Below are 18,358 nucleotides of genomic sequence, written 5' to 3'. Positions count from 1 at the left end.
CAAATAAGAAATAATTAAACTATTACTTAATAAATTGAAAATTAATGCTTAAAAGTGTTAAATTTAATAAGTATTAAATTTGAATTATAAAATCATTCAATATTTTATTGAATATTAAGCGTTGAATATGAATAACATAGTTTCTTTCTTTTGGCTACAACCTTCTCGTAAAACCATTAACAACTCTGTCTTTATATCCAATAACAATTCTGTATTAATAATATTTTGGTTAAAATTTTCTATTAGTCCTTGTACTTTACAAAAGTTATGGATTTAGTCTTTTTACTTTAGTTTGATCAATTCTAGTTCCTTTACTTTTTTGAATTGATCAATTTTAGTCCCTATACTTGCCTAATTTTGAAATTTTAGTCACGAACAAAACAATAGCAATTTGATCCATCTGGTTAAATTCAATTCCTAGTCATATACTATGCATACAATTGTAAATTTAATCCATATTCTCTAATTGGATCATTCTAAGTCCTTATACTTTTCAAATTTTGAAATTTCAATCTTGATACAAGGCCATCATTAATCCATTAACTGAATTTTTAGTAGGTAATATGTGAAAATAATAAGTTGATACGATATGATATTACACACGTGATAATATGTTTATTGCATTAGATTTTGGAAATAGTAGAACTTTACTAAATGAATTTAACAATTATTACTTGGTGAGCACTGAAATTTTAAATTTTGAAAGGTACTAAGACTAAAAATGACCAAATTAAAGTATAGATACTAAATCCAAGATTTCAACAAAATACAATAATAAGAGAATTTAACCTAATGTTTTCCTCTGAAACATCAAACACAAAAGCTTAGGGTGCAAATGACAGTCGAAATACAATCAAATCAACATATAAACAAAATCTTCCTATTCAATTTCAATCATGGCTGAGTATGGTTTTCTAAGCCATGCTTTTTGGAACAGAGTCAAGGTTTATGATGGCTTACATGATTTCCTATCTAGTTTCTAAAATAGAGGCAAAATTGGAGAAGAAGACATATTAAACGGAATCAAATGTGAGTGTCGGCCATGTAGATGCATATACATATCGCACTGATACGTGTTCTATACTCCGTACACATGTCCTCAGTATCGGAAATGAATGTCTGATATGAGTAATTCAAATAAAAAATGAAAAGTCGGAGCAATATAAGCACTCGGGCTAGCACTGGCAGTTCTTTTGTTCAACTTTTCTACCAATAGTCATTACAAGAGCAGTGTCCATCTCTGAAATGATGAAACCTGGTTCGATCTCGGATTATTAACTGCCGGTTGTAGACCCCTGAAAGAAACTTTGCGAAATTGTGACAATCGATGCAAATCCGAAGATTCTTGGTAACTCGTAACGTCGTGCCGGGTTGAGTTACCAGAACCCCAAAAGCAAGAGCTAGTTTCTCGCTATGATAAGAGAGTGCATTTGCTTTTTCTTCTACATCTAAATCATGTAATTCAGATGTTGTTTCAGCAACATAACCAGCAATCTTCAATTGCTTATTAATCTCATCTAGCTTATTGTAAATCTCGTGTTTTTGTGGATGCGAAACGTCATCCACGATGAATTCATGTACAATTCCTTTAAGCTCGATCGAACTACATCCAGGTGTTGTTTGAATGCCTTTTTCTTTCAAAAACTTCCTCAGTTCACTCACTTTCTCCCAGTTACCAGTTGATGAATATATATTCAACAGCAAAACATAGTCCCCTGCTTCTTGAGCCTTGAGTTCAATCAAATGTTCGATCACACGTTCACCAAGCGTAAAATGACCATGAATTCTACAAGCTCCGAGCAAGGTCCTCCAAATGGTTGCATCAGGCTTAACCTTCATTGATATTATAACTCGATAGGCTTGTTCGAGTAAACCGGCACGGCCTAAAAGATCAACAACACACCCATAATGATGAATGTTAGGCATTATACCGAATTCTTTGCTCATTTGATTAAGAAACTCCATCCCTTCATCGACTAAACCACAATGGCTACAAGCCGAAAGGAGTCCCGTAAATGTTTGTTCATCCGGGATGACCCCCGTTCTCCGCATCTCTTCGAACGCTAGAATAGCATCTCTCCCGAATCCATTCATCGCTAAACCGGATATCATAGCACTCCACGAAATAACATTCTTCTCTCCAATTCCCTTAAAAACATCATAAGCCTTGTCTAAACATCCACACCGAGAATACATTGATATAAGCGAATTGGATAGGTTACGAGCAGTACCGTAACCACGTTCTTTAATATAACGATGGGCCTTTTCGCCAAACTCTAATGCCCCTAAATTAGCACAAGCTTGTGTCACAAGGAGACAAGTAACATCATCAGGTTCACAAACGCCCTCATTTTTCATGTTATCAAACAACATTAACACATCCCTAGTCCTCCCATTACGTAAATAACAAGAAATCAATACATTCCACGCAACAGTGTCTTTTTGAGACATTTCATCGAACACTTTACAAGCATCCTCCCGGCTTGCGAAACTCGAATAAAATTCCATCAAGGTAGTAAGTAAAAGACAATCTGATAAAAACCCATCTCTTATAATCCTTCCATGAACCTGTAAACCGCAAAAAAACCGAACGAAATTTAACGCAAGATTTAATGACGAAAGAAAATGATATGGGGTCAGGCTTTAGGCCTTTTTGTCTCATTTCTCTGTAAAGAAAAAAGGCTTCTTTAGGTGAATTGCTGGAAGAGTAAGCTCTGATGAGAGTGTTATAGTGAGAGGAAGATGGGTTCTTGATTTGAGAGAAAAAAAGACGTGCATAGCGAAGATCACGAGAAGAACAGAGGGAGGATAGAAACAAGAGGGAAAATTTGGGGTTTTGAAGAAGGGAAGAACGGGTAAGGTGAGCTTGAATTTGAAGTAAATGGGGTTTATGGGTGCTGGATTTTACGAGGGAAACCATGGTTTGTTCTTGTTGATGTCTTGAGGTGGATTTGAGCATTGGCTTTGGATGTTGATCGTTGTTTGGGCATGTTTCTTGGAAGCTTTGGAGACTGAAATGTCGATGAATTGGGATCGTTGTGCTTGTGAAAGAAGAGATAGAGAGCTTGAGGGAGAAGACGATGATGGTGATGTTCTTTTTGTTGATGCATGCTGAAATTTGTGTCATTGTCAGAGTTGTTTGCTCTTTTGCATTTCCTTGTTTTATGGCCTTCGAAAAAGGGCGGGATTCCGTCGGGTGTTAAACGGCCTCATATTTGAATTTTGTTAATTTATTTAAGCCTTTTAAGTAGATTTTGGGGTCTAATTTTATGGAGGGAGAATATACTATCAGGAGTAGGGTTTCAAATATTCGGTTAACACTTAAACTGAATTATTATTAATCCAATTATTTGAAATATAAAATTAACGGTTAATCAATTTGAAGTTTTTTAATATATTAATCGAATTAAAATATTTTAATTAATTTAATTACTTAATCAAATTCAGTCGGTTAATCAAATTAATTAAAATTTATTTATTTTTATCTTTGGGTTAAAATAAATATAAAACATATAAAAAATATATTATTAATGTTTTTTTATTTAATAGTTAAAAAAATTTAAATAAATATGAAAATAATAAATAAGACATTAGAAACACTAATAAATTTTGAAAACAATAAATATTTCGATTAATTAATTAATTCGATTAATTATCCGATTTCGAATCGAATTAACCAATAACCAAAATTTAAAAATATCATTAAAGCATCTCTAACCGAATTAAATTTAACTAATGACATATTAATCGAATTAAATCAATTTAATCCCTTAATTCAGCCAAAGAGAATTTTAGGTTTTGAGGAAGGGAAGAACAAATGGGACATGGTACGTGTATATATATATCAAACATCAAAACAAATACATATATATTAACCTCGAAAAGATTAGACGGTAATTATAATAAAACACACATATATATATATATATAAACAGACATCTATGACAACATAAGAGATAAAGATCAATACTCATAGTGTGTCTGTGTACATAAAAACCAGCAAATTGTTCTAAAGATAAAAATAAAATAAAAACATCATAAAAGCCCTAGATCAGTTGATGAAAAAGAATCAGATAAAAGATACTTGATTTCTTCATCATCATCTGCTTCTTCTTCTTCATTTCTTCTGCTACCATCATTATTACTACCAAAAGCTTCCGCCGCCAATCGTGACGGCTCCTCCTCCACCCCCATCATCATCATCTTCCTCTTCTTATAATTAGCCTTAAAACAAGCTTGTCTTAACCTCTTAGTTCTGTCATCCAATTCCATATTTGGCATCTCTTCCAACATTTCCCTCTCTTTCCTTAAAGCCTCCATTGCTTCCGTTAATTTCCCTTCACTTCCCTCTCTTTCTTCCCCGTCCAACACCTGCAAAAGAAAACCAAACCAGTTCATGTATTCATGTCATGTTGGTATTTTTTTTATGTTCGAAAAAGAACAACCACCATATTACCTGAAGATTCTTGGTTAGGGTTTGTAAACTCCTAAGTTTACGATGAGGCCACCTACGTATTCCAAGTTCCCTACACCTTTTCTTCAATAATGTTAACCCTACCTTAAGCTCTTTAGCAGCTTTTGTTATTGGCATATAAAAATATTGTGAAATAATTTCCCTTGACAACATTTTTGCATTATTGAAATTTTTAGTCTTCTTCTCCCTCATTAATCTCTGCTCTCCACTGTGTCTGCCATTGTTAACTTTCAAAAACTTTTGATTTTCTGGTTCAAATAATGTTCCCAGTTCATTCCAAAAACCATTCTCTACAAAAAAAAATATATAAATATATATAATTTTAAAAAAATCAGTTTATGAATGTAAAAAAAAAAAATAGTGCACCTTGGGTTAAGTTTGGATTTTGTTCAACATCAGCATTACAAAAACTGTTCATCAATGGAGCAGTATCGTAAAAGCTCATGTCTTGTATGGAAAACTCATTGTCCACCATTGAATTATAAAATAAACTGAAAAATTAAATAGAAAATTAAATCATGATTGAGGATATATAACATATAGGAAGTTAAAATTTACCTTGAATCTGGAGGTTGAGGGAAAGAAGATGAGCATCCTTCATTAGACCAGCCATTAAAGGAACAGTTGCTCCCCATTGTTATATTTTTTGGAGATTATGAGAGAAATTATGGCTTCGGAAATGTGAAGAGCCAGTAAATGGCTGTGTGTGTATATATATATTAGAGGTAATTATTGATTTTTGGGGGAAGATGGTGCGCCGCCATGGATGGATAAAACTGGCCATGCATGCATGAACCAATGAATACCTTTGCTTATTTAATGCTGTTTTTTCTTCTTCTTTTTTGCTTGTGAGATTAACTACGTTATTGAAAAAAAATACATATTTTTAACCTTTTTTTTCACATTTGATTGAAATAATTTGTAAATTTTGCCATATTTGATTTTACGCTAATTAAAAAATATATATTTTCCCTAAAACAAATTATATTTGATACACATGTAATGGGTAACTTCATATACACTGTCAATAAATTATAAAAAGTCACTTGTTAAAAATATAAGAAATTTTACAATTACCCATTAATTTATTGATAATGTGTCTTAAAATAGTTTACAAACACCGATTGAATTTTAGCTTTATTAGAATAAATATTCTTATTAATGCAAGAGGAAATATATTCGAGTGTGCTTCAGAGTGTATTATTATTCTATTTATGAAAATAAACATTATTAACATTTAAATAAAAATCTAAAAATTTATAGTTATGAGTGTATAATTTTAATTTTCATTATATACTGTTAATATTTTAGAAAAAAATATTTTTTTATCCAGATGATTAATCCATGAAAATATTTTATAAGATTTAAAATAAAAAATATATATATATAACTACTAAAAAGAAAAGAAAACCAATTAATATTCTTTAAAGACTCATAATAAGGTTAGGTTAATAAAAAACGATTTTTTACCATTTAAGTAAAAGAGTTAATCTTATGTAACTGCAAATAAATGATTATAATTAAAGGGAAATTATGAGCTAAGATGTAACTCCCTCGTAATTAAAAGCTTATTAAAATGTAAATCCTTGCATCAATTTTAATTATCCAATATTTTTATATTATTAATTACCATTATTAATTTTAATATATATTTGATGATTATTAGTTATTTACTTTGAATACATAATTAAACATTTTAACCTATTTTATGAACTATATATGATTTGTTTCAATTAAATATAAAATATAACAATGAAGTTAAACAAATATAAATTGTATAAAAAATTAAAAATATATAAAATTATTTTTTATATATAATATTTTTGTCAATGCATGAATCTTATGTACCAATAATACGTAATGACTTCTTTCAAGTTTAGGATTTAGGGCGTAGAAACTTTAAAGTGGTAATAAGAGAGATAAGAAAAATATAATATTATAATTGATATTTAATTATGTTGAAATAAAGTTATTATTATACATTTATAAGTTTTTCTCTATTTTTCTGTTTTACTATAAAATGATAATGTGTCATGTTATTGTGTTAAAAAATAATTTTTTTCAATTAAGTATTAGTTTAATTGGTATGGACATTGTTGCCAATGCAGAAGGACGTAAGTTTGAATGCGTTGAAGCGCATTATCCTCCTATTTTATGAATTGAAGAGAGACTATAGGTAATTTTAGATATTATATCAAAAAGAGCAAATCTGATCAGAACATGTAATAAGATTGTTCAAAAAATAAAACGAATTTTTATTCATAGATTGGGTTGGGCTACAACTTAATTTTTCTAAAAATCATGCCCAAATTAAAATTCAGCTTGGCCTGTTTAGATGTTATATTTTAATAATAATATTTATATATTTTATAATTTAATTTAATTTTTTTATTTAAAATTGAGTCGGGTTGATTCGAGACAATCTAAGGTCCAATTTAGGCAAGTAACAAGAGAGCGATTTTCAAAAATGATAAATTTTTAGTTAAATTCTTTCAAAAATCATAAAATTATAAATTAATACAATAATAATTCAATTTTAATCGTTAACGTTTAAAAAGAAAAAACACCAACAGACAAACTCTTTCAAAATTTATGTACTAACAAATTTTAAATAAATAGATAATAATTACATCTTTATAAATTTCAATCATGTATTTTATTTATTCCTATCCATAGAATAATGTAATCAATACAATACATACTATTTTTTGCTACTCCAAATTTTGTACTGATAATCCCATCTCAACGAGGAAATAAAAGCAAAAAGAAGTACAAGGACGAAATGGAAAGAACTGTTTAATTAGGAAAAATAAAGGATAAAATTACTCCCAAATCACTAAACTATTAATAAATTTATATTTTGATCACTTAATTTTTAAAAAGTTACAAAATATAGTCATTGAACTATTCAAAAATTTTCATTTAAATTTTTAACAGCCCAATGACTAAAATAAAACTTCTAAATGATTCAATGACTATTTTCTATCTTTTTGAAATTAAGTGACTATAACGTAAATTTAGTAATAGTTTAATAACCTTGGGTGCAATTTACCCAAAAATAAATACAATAGAGCTAGCTATAGCGTCTAATTAAACAGCAAGAGCTTGTCTCTCAGGGTCGGAAACTCGCGTCCTGAACCTGTCGATAAAGGCCGAAGCTTTACGATCAATACCCGGTTCGGCAGTCCAACGCCTTCCGTCTTCGTCGCTTGGCCACATCCTCCTCACATAAATGCCGTCCTCGCTCACGTCATCGCCTCCGTTGGAACAACAAGCCGAGAATATACTGAAAAATGAAAACGAAGATGATTTCCTATGCCTAGTGTAACCTGAACCCATATCACTCTCTTCTTCTTTTATCGGCAAGCAATGGTACATGAAAAAATCATAGGTAGCATATATGTATATATATAATATTGGTGGGGGGAGGGGAGAAACCACTTGGGTTAAGCAAATGGAAGGGGGTGTCTTTAATTAATTTAAAAATGCATATATATCATGGCTGTAAAACTTGAACAAAGCAAAGCAATAAGCATATATGTTTTGGTCCTCAGCTTTATTTTTTCCCCATTTTTGTATGCTTTTTCGTTGTTTCCCTCAGTGGTATCGTATCTTACTATATATACCTTTTCTATTTATTATTATACAGTTACTGCTATTCGACCTATTTCCATCGTTTCCTTTCCTTTTCGATCCTTATAGTATATATGTACTCATATCCATATTAAGCATACTGGTAAAACATAGGGGCATATCTAGAAATTTTTTTTTGAAGGGACTGAGGTGAAAGTGCAATTTTATTATATATTAATTTAGAAGGACTAAATTGAATTTTTTTGGGGGTAAATTCATACCTAATCTCGTATTATTTAAGATTTAATAAAATTTATTATTAGGCATACTAATAGTGGGATTTTTTTAACTAGATGAGAAGGATACTTAATGTTTTATTCTTGTGAAAAAATTTCACCCTTAATATATGAAATAAAATTAAATGAATGACACATATATTTTCAAAGTGTAATAAGAAAAAATTTCACCGAAAAAAAAGTATATGTAGTTTGATTGAAAATATATATATAATTTTTTTTCACTGAAAAAACACATATATATAAAGTTTAATCGGAAAGATGAATCGATACCCCCTATAGCAAGCTGTTTTCTCTGAAGTATTCCATAGTACGGCTGCCGAACTTGTTTCCTTTTTACTCGGCTACTTTATTCTTAGGGTCATTTTCACGAAATGTCCTTAAACTATCACACATATTCGAAATTGATCCTTAAATTTTAAAATATTCTAATTAAATCTTCAAAGTACTGGTATTATATCAATTAAGTCCTTCATTCATTACATGCATATATATATATCACATAGACAATTTGGATCTAACATGTTAAAAAACTATGCCATATAGTATTGATACATTAAGGGCTTAATTAAAATATTTTGAAGCTTGACTACCAATTTAGAGTCTAGATTGTAGTTTAAGGACGTATAATAGAATTAACCCTTAGTTTTAATCTTCTATGCTAAGTTGTCTTATATATGTATGTATATATTAAATTGATTATAGGAAACATGAAGGAAAGTTCATAGAGAGACCTAGCTCGTTAAGCAAAGTAAGCAACCTCTTTGCACTTAAATTGTGAGAACTACTAACTCGGACCCCTTCAATGTTGCCAGCTTAACTACTACTATACTTTATGAATTTCAATATTTTTATAATATATACATTATACTATCTTAAAGTAGACTTAGGAAAGGTTCATGAACTTGTATGTACATACATGTAAGTATATATATAATCACCGATATATATAATATACTTAGTTGTAGATGCTGCAAACTCTTTATCAATATTAAATTATAACACACTTACAATAAAATTAAGGTATTGAAAGTTATTATATTGTAAGTTAAAGTCTCATCATTTATGGGTTAACTTTTTTTTTTATAAATTTTATATATGAGTATATAATAAAAAAACAAAAACATTATCATAATAATATTTATTATTTTATAAATTAAATTAATGGAATTTTAATAAAATTTTAATTGAATTAATGCCCAGAATCAAAATACCAACTTAATTATAACTAATTTATGACATAGCATCTAATAAATTTATAAAAGATTTATATAAATACTAAATATGTCTTTAGTTGAGATGATAACATTGAGATATTAGAGATCATGATGTTTTGGGTTTGAATTACTTTATGTGTATGTATTTTCTAGAATTTATATAAAATATAAAAGATAAAAATATCCTCAAAATAATATTTATTCATTTGTAAAAATAATTTTTTTAATAAATTTATAACTAATTTACAATTCAGTCAAAAGTAACACCAATTTGATCACGACTTTAAATATTAGTAAAGATATTATATGTATATATACGTATATATTATAAGATTTTAGGCTTTCATGGATAGCTTTTTGTTTCTTCATGTGAACTAAGTAAAATTTAATTATAGAATTTATTTTTTATCCTTTTTAAAAACATCACATTTTAATAATTATTTCAACAATTAATTTAAGTAAAATTTTAATGATTTTTTTAAAAAAAATCCTTCAGTTAAAAAAAATTAAGCGATTTATATAATTTAACATAAGATTTATAAAATATTTTAGTTTTTCATTATACTTATTTTTATTAAGCTTTTATATATTTTTCGTTAAGCTCTTTTAAACTTTTATAGTTGGAAGTTGTTAATATTTTTATTCTATTTAGATTTTATTATAAATAAAATTATATATTTAAAATATTAAAATAATAATTTTATTCAGTTAAATGAAAATCAAAAGAATTAAAAATATTAAAATATTTATTCAATTGGAATTATATATTTAAAAATATTTTTGAATAAAATACTAATCATTTTCTTGTAATTGGTGTTATGTAATATTTTTAATTAATAACAAATTCCGAAATATTTTGTGTTGTTATTATTGTTTTAAGTATATTTTTTATTTCAAATATTATTTTATCAATAATTTTAATTAATATGATATTATTTGAATAATAATTGTATAAAATATAGGAGTAAATCATGCATTGCACAGTATAAAAAATTAGTTAATATTTAATATTACACCCGATTGCTAAGAATTTGAGCAGAGGTGAAACATGTATTTTTATAGGACCTGTTTTATTGTGACATTATAGAAATGAATATTTTTATTTTCTGAATTTATCTTAGGGAACAAATGCCATAACATTTGCCTTTTTTGTAATAAAGTGCAGCCCTCGTACTTTGTACTTGGGATATTTTGTAATAAAGTATAGCTTTTAGCATTAAAAAATTTATGGAATATAACAAAATCCGAGAAAAGAAAAGTAAAAATATAAAATTAAAGTGAAGGACTTTTGGATTGGCATCGGCTGTAATTGGTATACGTATATTTGTGGTCGATTTTTTTGGTAAATTTAGTCTTTATATTATGATTTTGTTATTTTAATTTATATTTTTTAAATTTTTAAATTTTTAATCATTGATGTCAATTTGAATTACATATTTGAATATTTAATTTATTTTGTTACGGTTTCAAATATTATAGATTCAAATTTTAAAATTATTATTTGCTGCAGATTCGAAATAGGTATGGATAGATTCTGTGAATATTAAATGGATAATAATGTTTGATTCGAATTTGGATAATTATTCTCAGACAATTTTTGCATTAGTAAACGGATTTTAGGTAGATTTGTAGATTTAAATTTAGATAATTAAAAAGATATAGATGTCCAACCTGTTAGCAAATATTATCTAAACAATAATCATTAAAAATTAAATTTTATGCGACAAATATAACATCATATGTATAATGTCATGTTAGTTTACTATTTGTATTTAATACTCACAAAAGTATCACATTTGTTTAGTTAATAAAATTAATTACTACCAATTGCATTAAGATTGAATTTGAAATGTACAACAACTAAAAATGATTAGATTGGAGATTAATAGTAAAAACTTACTCAAGAGATTTAACTATTATTGTTTGAATTATGAAATGAAATTTAAAAAAAAAAGAATAAAACGAACCAAAAATATAGTATAGAGACTAAATTTACAATTTACACGCAATATAGAGACCATCAACATAATTTAACCTATATTTATAGAAGAGAGCATTTTTTAAATAATTTTTTTTAATAATTTTAATAAATTTTTTAAAATATTCAATCAATCCAATATTTCTATTATTTTTATCAATAATTATACGATAAATGAATAACTCTCACGAATTTGCTTAAAACTTATGACGCATAACTGAATATAATATAAAATATAATCATCGATATACTAAAATATTATTTATATATAAAATACATAATTTATTTTAAATTCACATTAATATAGATTAAATTGATTCCTTCATTTACATATAAAAGAAAATCATACTATGTACAATGTGCATCCAAGCTGTACAAACTTTTGGCACATTGAAAATGGGCTTTTGGATACGTTTTACAAAAAAAGAAGAAGGAGGAATTTGGCTAATCAACCCTAAATTACTATAATGTTAGAGATTTATTTGGTCAGCTAACGCTAAGCTAGGGTAAGCAGGTAGGTTTATCTAATATTCTCTATGAATTATTGAGCTTAGTTCCCATAATTAAGCAGTCTAACTTTAGTACAAAAATTTATAAAAAAATATTTAAAAGAAAAAGCCGAAATGTGTTTGGAGTAATAGTGTTCACGAGTCAAGTTTAGCTCGATTTGAAATTGATTCATGATTGATGTCAATACTCATAATTAGTTATTTAAATTCGGGTCAACTCAAAATATTAATTTTTAATTTTATTTATATTTATAAATAATTAATTTAAGTCTATTTAGATTCACCCATAACTATAAATTAAAATTAAGAATGTATGTTGAACTACCATTATATACATTTCTTTTATTAAATTTCTAAACTTAAACAACTTAATCATTTTTAATATACAATATTTAATCTTCATATGATTTAAATTATATAATATACAAAATAAAATAAAAGAAAAGAAAATATTTTATAAACTTAAAAATGGGTTTGACTTGAACTTTGAATATTGAATTCGAGCTTGACCCATATTTTATATTATATAATTTATATTAAAACAAAAATTAAATTTATTATCAAGTTGTTTATGTTAAAAATAAATAAATAGAAAATAGATACGTAATTGATAAATATAATAAAAATAACAATGTTAAAAAATGACAAGACTTTAATAGACTTGAATTAACTATTTACAAATATGAATAAAATAAAAATTAAAATTAAAATTTCAACCTTGATCAAACTTATGCAATTATGTATGGTATGCTTAGCTCCAATTTGACCCAACTAGACTAACAATAGCTCTAATTTCCATGTTTTGTTTAGTATTTTTTTTTAAAGTTCAGTTTTTTTTTATTTTCTCATATTTGTATTATACTTTTTTTCTAAAAGAAATTATATTTAAAAGTGTTATTGGTTATCTCATTTTATTTTATTAATTTATGTTCAGATTTGCATATAATTATTTAAAAATTATTTAACCATTTACAATGTAATAAATATATATACTAATGGTCACCAAATTATTAAATTTTGTAGTTTTTTCCTATTTGGCTAAAGTAAAAAAAATAAAAATATAAAAAATTAAAGATAATTGGGTGATTAGAAAAAAACAAAATTAAATAGGCGAGTGATTATTTGTAACTTTTCATAATTATTAAGTGATAAAAAAATAAAATTAAATAGTTAAGTAACTATTTTATAATTTTTCATAGTTGGGTCAATCAACTATTCAAGATAGTTGGGTAACAAAAAAAAGGTAAAACTAAATAGTTGGGTGACCAAAAAAGTAAAAAATAACAAAATTAAGTGACTAATTTATAATTTTTTATAATTAAGTGACTAAAAAAGAAAAAAAATAGTTAATTGACTATTAATATACTTAACCCTTATTAATTTGAAAACGAATACCATCTACATTGTTCAATTCTATTCTTTTCATGCATTTTTTGAGTTTCAGGCAATTGGCATTTGGGTTACCTGTGGACTCTCTCTCCGTACTCTTCTCGTCAAATTCAAGGATTCAATCTCCCAATTAACAACGAACCCACACACGCACACACACACACACACACACACACAAAAAAAAAAACCATAAAAATCCTCCTTTTCTCATGTTTCTCCATTAAAGGTATCATCTTTTTTTTCCCTCTTTGAATTCAAACTCCATAGATATTAGGGTTTCTGAATCCTATTATACCATGCATTGTCCCCTTCTTTTTTGGGGTTTTTCTTTGTTTTTTCGATTTGGGTTTTTAGTTTTAGTAGGTAATTTCTCAATAGATTAAGTTGGAATTTTATGCTTGCTTTTTAAATTATTGTGAGTGAAAAAACAAAAGATTATGCTATGCATTTTCCCCCTTCCTTTTTGGGCTTTTTCTTTGGTTTTTTCGATTTGGGTTTTTAGTCCCAGAAGGTAACTTCCGAATAGATTAAGTTGTTTTAACTTACTGCTTCGCTATTGAATTTTATGCTTTTTCTTTTTTGAATTCTTGTGCGTGGGAAAAAAAAAGATTATTATTATTTGATATTTCATGTCTTATTTAATGTAGTTTCTTTGTGGTTGATTTGGGTTTTAGGCTATGGCTGCGAAGAAAATTATAGCAATATGCCAGTCTGGTGGCGATTTTGTCACTGATAAAGATGGTTCATTGTCCTATAGTGGTGGTGAGGCCTTTGCTATAGATATTAATGAGCAAACTAGTTTAAGTGATTTTAAGTCCGAAATAGCAGATATGTTTAGTCTTAGCTCTGATAACATGTCGATCAAGTACTTTCTTCCTGGAAACAAGAAGACCCTTATAACTATCTCGAAAGACAAGGATTTGCAGCGGATGCTTAATTTTTTAGGCGACTCTCTCACTGTTGATGTCTTTGTTGCATCGGATGAAGCGGCTGCTCGTAATGTTTCCAACATGCCTGGTAGTAGGTAGTTACTCAGTTGATCTTTCTTGTTTCTGAATTTACTTTCTTAAGTTCTGTCCTTGCTGTTGTGGTTATGTATGCTTAAATGTGCAGGTCTAGCAGGACGACCGTCTCAGAAGCTGTTGGGTTTCCTATTGTTGCTCCTGGCAATGCTGTTCTTGGAATGACCGATGCCATTGATGATGTTGACATGGACATGCCAAATGAAACTCCTATGGACTGTATGCCGATTAATATCATCGAGCATCATAAAGCTGCACAAGTGTGGGAGAATACAATCACTGGCGTTGACCAAAGATTTAATAGTTTTAATGAATTCCGAGAAGCCTTGCATAAATACTCAATTGCACATGGTTTTGCTTATAGGTATAAGAAAAACGATAGTCATCGTGTTACTGTTAAATGCAAAGCTCAAGGCTGTCCCTGGAGGATATATGCATCGAGACTATCCACTACTCAATTGATTTGCATCAAGAAGATGAACACTATGCATACGTGTGGAGGAGCTGCAGTAAAAGCTGGGTACCGGGCAACAAGGGGTTGGGTGGGAAGTATTATAAAGGAGAAATTGAAAATTTCCCCCAACTACAGGCCAAAAGATATTGCCGATGATATCAAGCGAGAATATGGAATCGAACTGAATTATTCTCAGGCATGGCGTGCAAAAGAGATTGCTAGGGAACAGCTTCAAGGATCCTTTAAAGAGGCATATAATCTCTTACCTTTTTTCTGTGAGAAGATAAAAGAGACTAACCCAGGCAGTATTGTCACCTTTAATACCAAGGACGACTCAAGCTTCCATCGACTGTTTGTCTCGTTTCATGCCTCGATATCTGGTTTTTTACAAGGTTGTCGACCCCTAATTTTTCTCGACAGTGTTACTTTAAATTCTAAATATCAAGGAAACTTGTTCGCTGCAACGGCTGCAGATGCGGAGGATGGTATTTTTCCGGTAGCTTTTGCTGTAGTTGATGCCGAGGATGAAGACAATTGGACTTGGTTTTTACGGGAACTCAAATCTGCTGTTCCTACATCTAGCCAGCTAACATTTGTTGCAGATTTTCAGAATGGTTTAAAGCAGGCACTGGCTGATGTATTCGATAAATGCTACCACAGCTACTGTTTACAACATCTTGCTGACAAACTTAACAGAGAGTTAAAGGGGCATCTTTCTCATGATGCAAGACGGTTTATGATCAGTGACTTTTACTCTGCTGCTCGGTCACCACGACTTGAGGGTTTCCAGCGTGATACTGAATTAATAAGAGCCATTTCTCCTGAAGCTTACGACTGGATAATTCAAAGTGAACCAGAGCACTGGGCAAATGCCTTTTTCGGAGGAGCTAGGTATAACCACTTGATCTCGACCTTTGGGCAGCAGTTCTATAGTTGGGTATCTGAAGCACATGAGTTTCCTATAACACAGATGATTGATGAATTACGGGGTAAGATGATGGAGGCGATCTACAAACGTCGTGTGGATTCCAGTCAGTGGATGACAAAATTAACTCCGTGTAACGAGGAAAAGTTGCGGAAGGAAACTGCAATGGCGAGGTCATTTCAAGTGTTACTCACACAGGGTAGCACATTTGAGGTCCGTGGGGAAAATCCCGAGGTTCTTGCGGTTGTTAATATAGATCATTGGGACTGCAGCTGCAAGGGCTGGCAACTTACTGGTTTACCTTGCTCTCATGCTATTGCTGTCATTGAATGCATCGGTAGAAGTCCATATGACTATTGTTCCCGATACTTCACAACTGAGAGTTTCCGCTTAACATACGCCGAGTCCATTCACCCTGTTCCAAATGTAGACAGACCAATTGAGGATGAATTACCTGAGGTAACAGCTGTAGCTGTAACTGTAACTCCTCCTCCAACTAAACGTCCACCAGGTCGGCCAAAGAAGAAGCAGCCTGAATCGATAGACATGATGAGACGACAGCTCCAGTGTAGCAAGTGCAAAGGTCTTGGCCACAACAAGAAAACTTGCAAAGAATCCTAGTTTAGACATCAGGACACTGTAAGTAGGCGCTTACTCTTCATGGTTTTACGGCTATATTAGATTAAATAGTTTGTTTGGCTAACTAGACTTTTCTTCCGGGTCTTTTTATGATGCCACTACTAACACTCCTGAAAAACTTGGTCTTTTAGATGACACTTTGAGAATTAAACTGATTTGTATTATACTGATAACCGTAGTAATGATCATTGGTGGATGTTTCACTTGATAATCTTATTCTGTTAACATACAGATTCCTGGTTTTTGTCAACCCTGTGTCTAATCCGAGCATACATTACGTAGTCTGAGTCAACACTGCTTCATTAAGAGCTCCGCTACTGTATGCTCCACTTGGTAACCTGCTTGGGGTTGAATGAATGATAAATAATATAATTTTATATGACCATATAACTTGTTTGTCCTTTATTTCAGCTGCTATTCATTGAGTGTTCATAGAGAAGTGAACAACTTGTTTTAGTTGCTCCCGCATCATTTAACACAAGATTCTGTGGAAGTTGGGGTCTCAATTTCAAACTTTTAACAGCTTTGTTGTTTGTTTCAGTTAGAACACTATTCGTTCTTGCTTTATTTTTGTACCGCCATAGCTGATTTTCTTTATTCTTGTTGTGTCCCGTTTCTTCTCCTGTTGTCTTTTCCATGCTCTAATAAAGATATTGTATGATCCTACAGAAATTGCAATGACATTAATTTTAAGATTGTTCCATGGTAGGGTTTGTTTGTAAATTAAGTTTATGAAACTACCATATACACATATATATATCCAACTTGTGTTGTACAAATTTTGGATTATGTGTTTGATTCCCGGTTTTTTAACAGTTCCGAACAACGTTAGATGCTGAACAATAAGTTAGCATGCTTGTCAAACCGTAATACTATTTCCATTCCTGGTGATGTTAGAGCAAATAGACTTTCCATAGGTAAAATTACTATAGAGGCCCTTACTCCCTCTACTCAAAAATGAGAAATTAGTCCTTATACATTATATTAAAGAGAAAACTAGTCCTTTCCGTTAAAAGTTCATCTATTTGCACTATTAAAAACTCAGACAGTGAAATGCGGCATGCCACATGGACATCATACAAAGACCAGCTTTTAACAGTAGAAATAGATAGAAATTTAACAGAAAGACCAATTTGTTCTTTGATCTAATGTATAGGGATTAATTTGCTCATTTTTTGAGTAGAGTGAGTAAAATGCAATCTTACTTTTACTATAGGGGCCTTCATGGTACTTTTACCACTTCCCCATATCATATTGCCATATGGTTTTTCCACTTTGCGCTGCATTTGCTGTTGCATTTGTATATTTTGCCTATGGTTATGCGGTTTGTATATTCGTATATTTCTCTTATTGCTTTCTGTTTATTGAATTTAGCTTAACTGTTATGTAGCTTATTGGTTCTTGTGTGTAGCACCATAATTCATCTCGTATACATAAAATATGTTATCTGTTTAGGCATTCTCTTTATTTTTCATGCTAATATGATTTGGTGATAAAAACATTCCATTGCTAAATATGTGTTCTATGTTGCAAATCAGTGGCATATTTTGGATTTCTTGGATCCTTCATCACCATTTTGAGTGCTCACACCTGACGATCCAAAAATGAGAGCATATGCGCATGCAATAACGGAGTAACGACACCAATGCGATGTTCTAATGGCGACTGCCCTCTATTTGCTTTAATCTATATATAAAAAATGGAAGAGCAAAAAATTGTGGTCTCATTTCTTTTAATTTGGTAATTGAAGTGACTAATAGTAGGAGCAGGGCTTAACTTGATGTAACAGTTTTTTGTTTTGGTTGAACTGATATGTATTTCCCATATTTGATTAATTGATATCACTCTGCATTATCTACCATATTATAAGGACTGTTGTCAT

The 18,358-nt window shown here is 29.7% G+C and overlaps 3 protein-coding genes across 4 annotated transcripts; 1 reads left to right on the top strand and 2 right to left on the bottom strand.

The window, feature by feature from the left end:
- Positions 1-722: 722 nt before the first annotated feature.
- On the bottom strand, positions 723-3,193 carry LOC121206432 (pentatricopeptide repeat-containing protein At3g47530-like). The gene is given in 2 exon segments (XM_041077359.1): positions 723-2,583; positions 2,585-3,193. Coding segments are annotated over 2 exon segments (1,920 nt in total). The 5' UTR covers positions 3,128-3,193; the 3' UTR covers positions 723-1,206.
- Positions 3,194-4,035: 842 nt separating this feature from the next.
- On the bottom strand, positions 4,036-5,109 carry LOC107931414 (protein RKD2). Its single transcript, XM_041076251.1, has 4 exons — positions 5,033-5,109; positions 4,841-4,965; positions 4,457-4,722; positions 4,036-4,371 (listed from the first exon to the last, which is right to left on the bottom strand). The coding sequence occupies exons 1-4, from the start codon at positions 5,107-5,109 to the stop codon at positions 4,036-4,038; spliced, it is 804 nt and encodes a 267-aa protein (XP_040932185.1).
- An 8,321-nt stretch (positions 5,110-13,430) lies between these two features.
- On the top strand, positions 13,431-18,337 carry LOC107935151 (uncharacterized). 2 transcript variants are annotated; one of them, XM_041077358.1, is made up of 4 exons: positions 13,431-13,662; positions 14,111-14,460; positions 14,550-16,476; positions 18,015-18,337. In XM_041077358.1, exons 2-3 carry the CDS (start codon positions 14,114-14,116, stop codon positions 16,456-16,458), a joined length of 2,256 nt encoding a protein of 751 aa, XP_040933292.1. In that variant the 5' UTR covers positions 13,431-13,662; positions 14,111-14,113; the 3' UTR covers positions 16,459-16,476; positions 18,015-18,337. The 2 variants fall into 2 exon arrangements, with proteins under 2 accessions (XP_040933292.1, XP_040933291.1); XM_041077357.1 differs by lacking the exon at positions 13,431-13,662 and adding an exon at positions 13,672-13,947.
- Positions 18,338-18,358: the final 21 nt, after the last annotated feature.

The sequence above is a fragment of the Gossypium hirsutum genome, chromosome A09 (genome assembly GCF_007990345.1).
Source record: "Gossypium hirsutum isolate 1008001.06 chromosome A09, Gossypium_hirsutum_v2.1, whole genome shotgun sequence".
NCBI lineage: Eukaryota > Viridiplantae > Streptophyta > Magnoliopsida > Malvales > Malvaceae > Gossypium > Gossypium hirsutum.
This window is presented reverse-complemented; position numbering and strand designations above follow the sequence as displayed.

What these genes read in the sequence shown, in the direction of transcription:
- LOC107931414 (XM_041076251.1), bottom strand. Translation starts at nt 5,109, where the DNA reads ATGGGGAGCAACTGTTCCTTTAATGGCTGGTCTAATGAAGGATGCTCA. An exon ending in AAATCCAAACTTAACCCAAG is followed by an intron (nt 4,723 to 4,840) that starts GTGCACTATTTT and finishes TATTTGAACCAG; the next exon opens with AAAATCAAAAGTTTTTGAAA. An exon ending in CCCTAACCAAGAATCTTCAG is followed by an intron (nt 4,372 to 4,456) that starts GTAATATGGTGG and finishes TTTCTTTTGCAG; the next exon opens with GTGTTGGACGGGGAAGAAAG.
- LOC107935151 (XM_041077358.1), top strand. Translation starts at nt 14,114, where the DNA reads ATGGCTGCGAAGAAAATTATAGCAATATGCCAGTCTGGTGGCGATTTT. An exon ending in TCCAACATGCCTGGTAGTAG is followed by an intron (nt 14,461 to 14,549) that starts GTAGTTACTCAG and finishes TTAAATGTGCAG; the next exon opens with GTCTAGCAGGACGACCGTCT.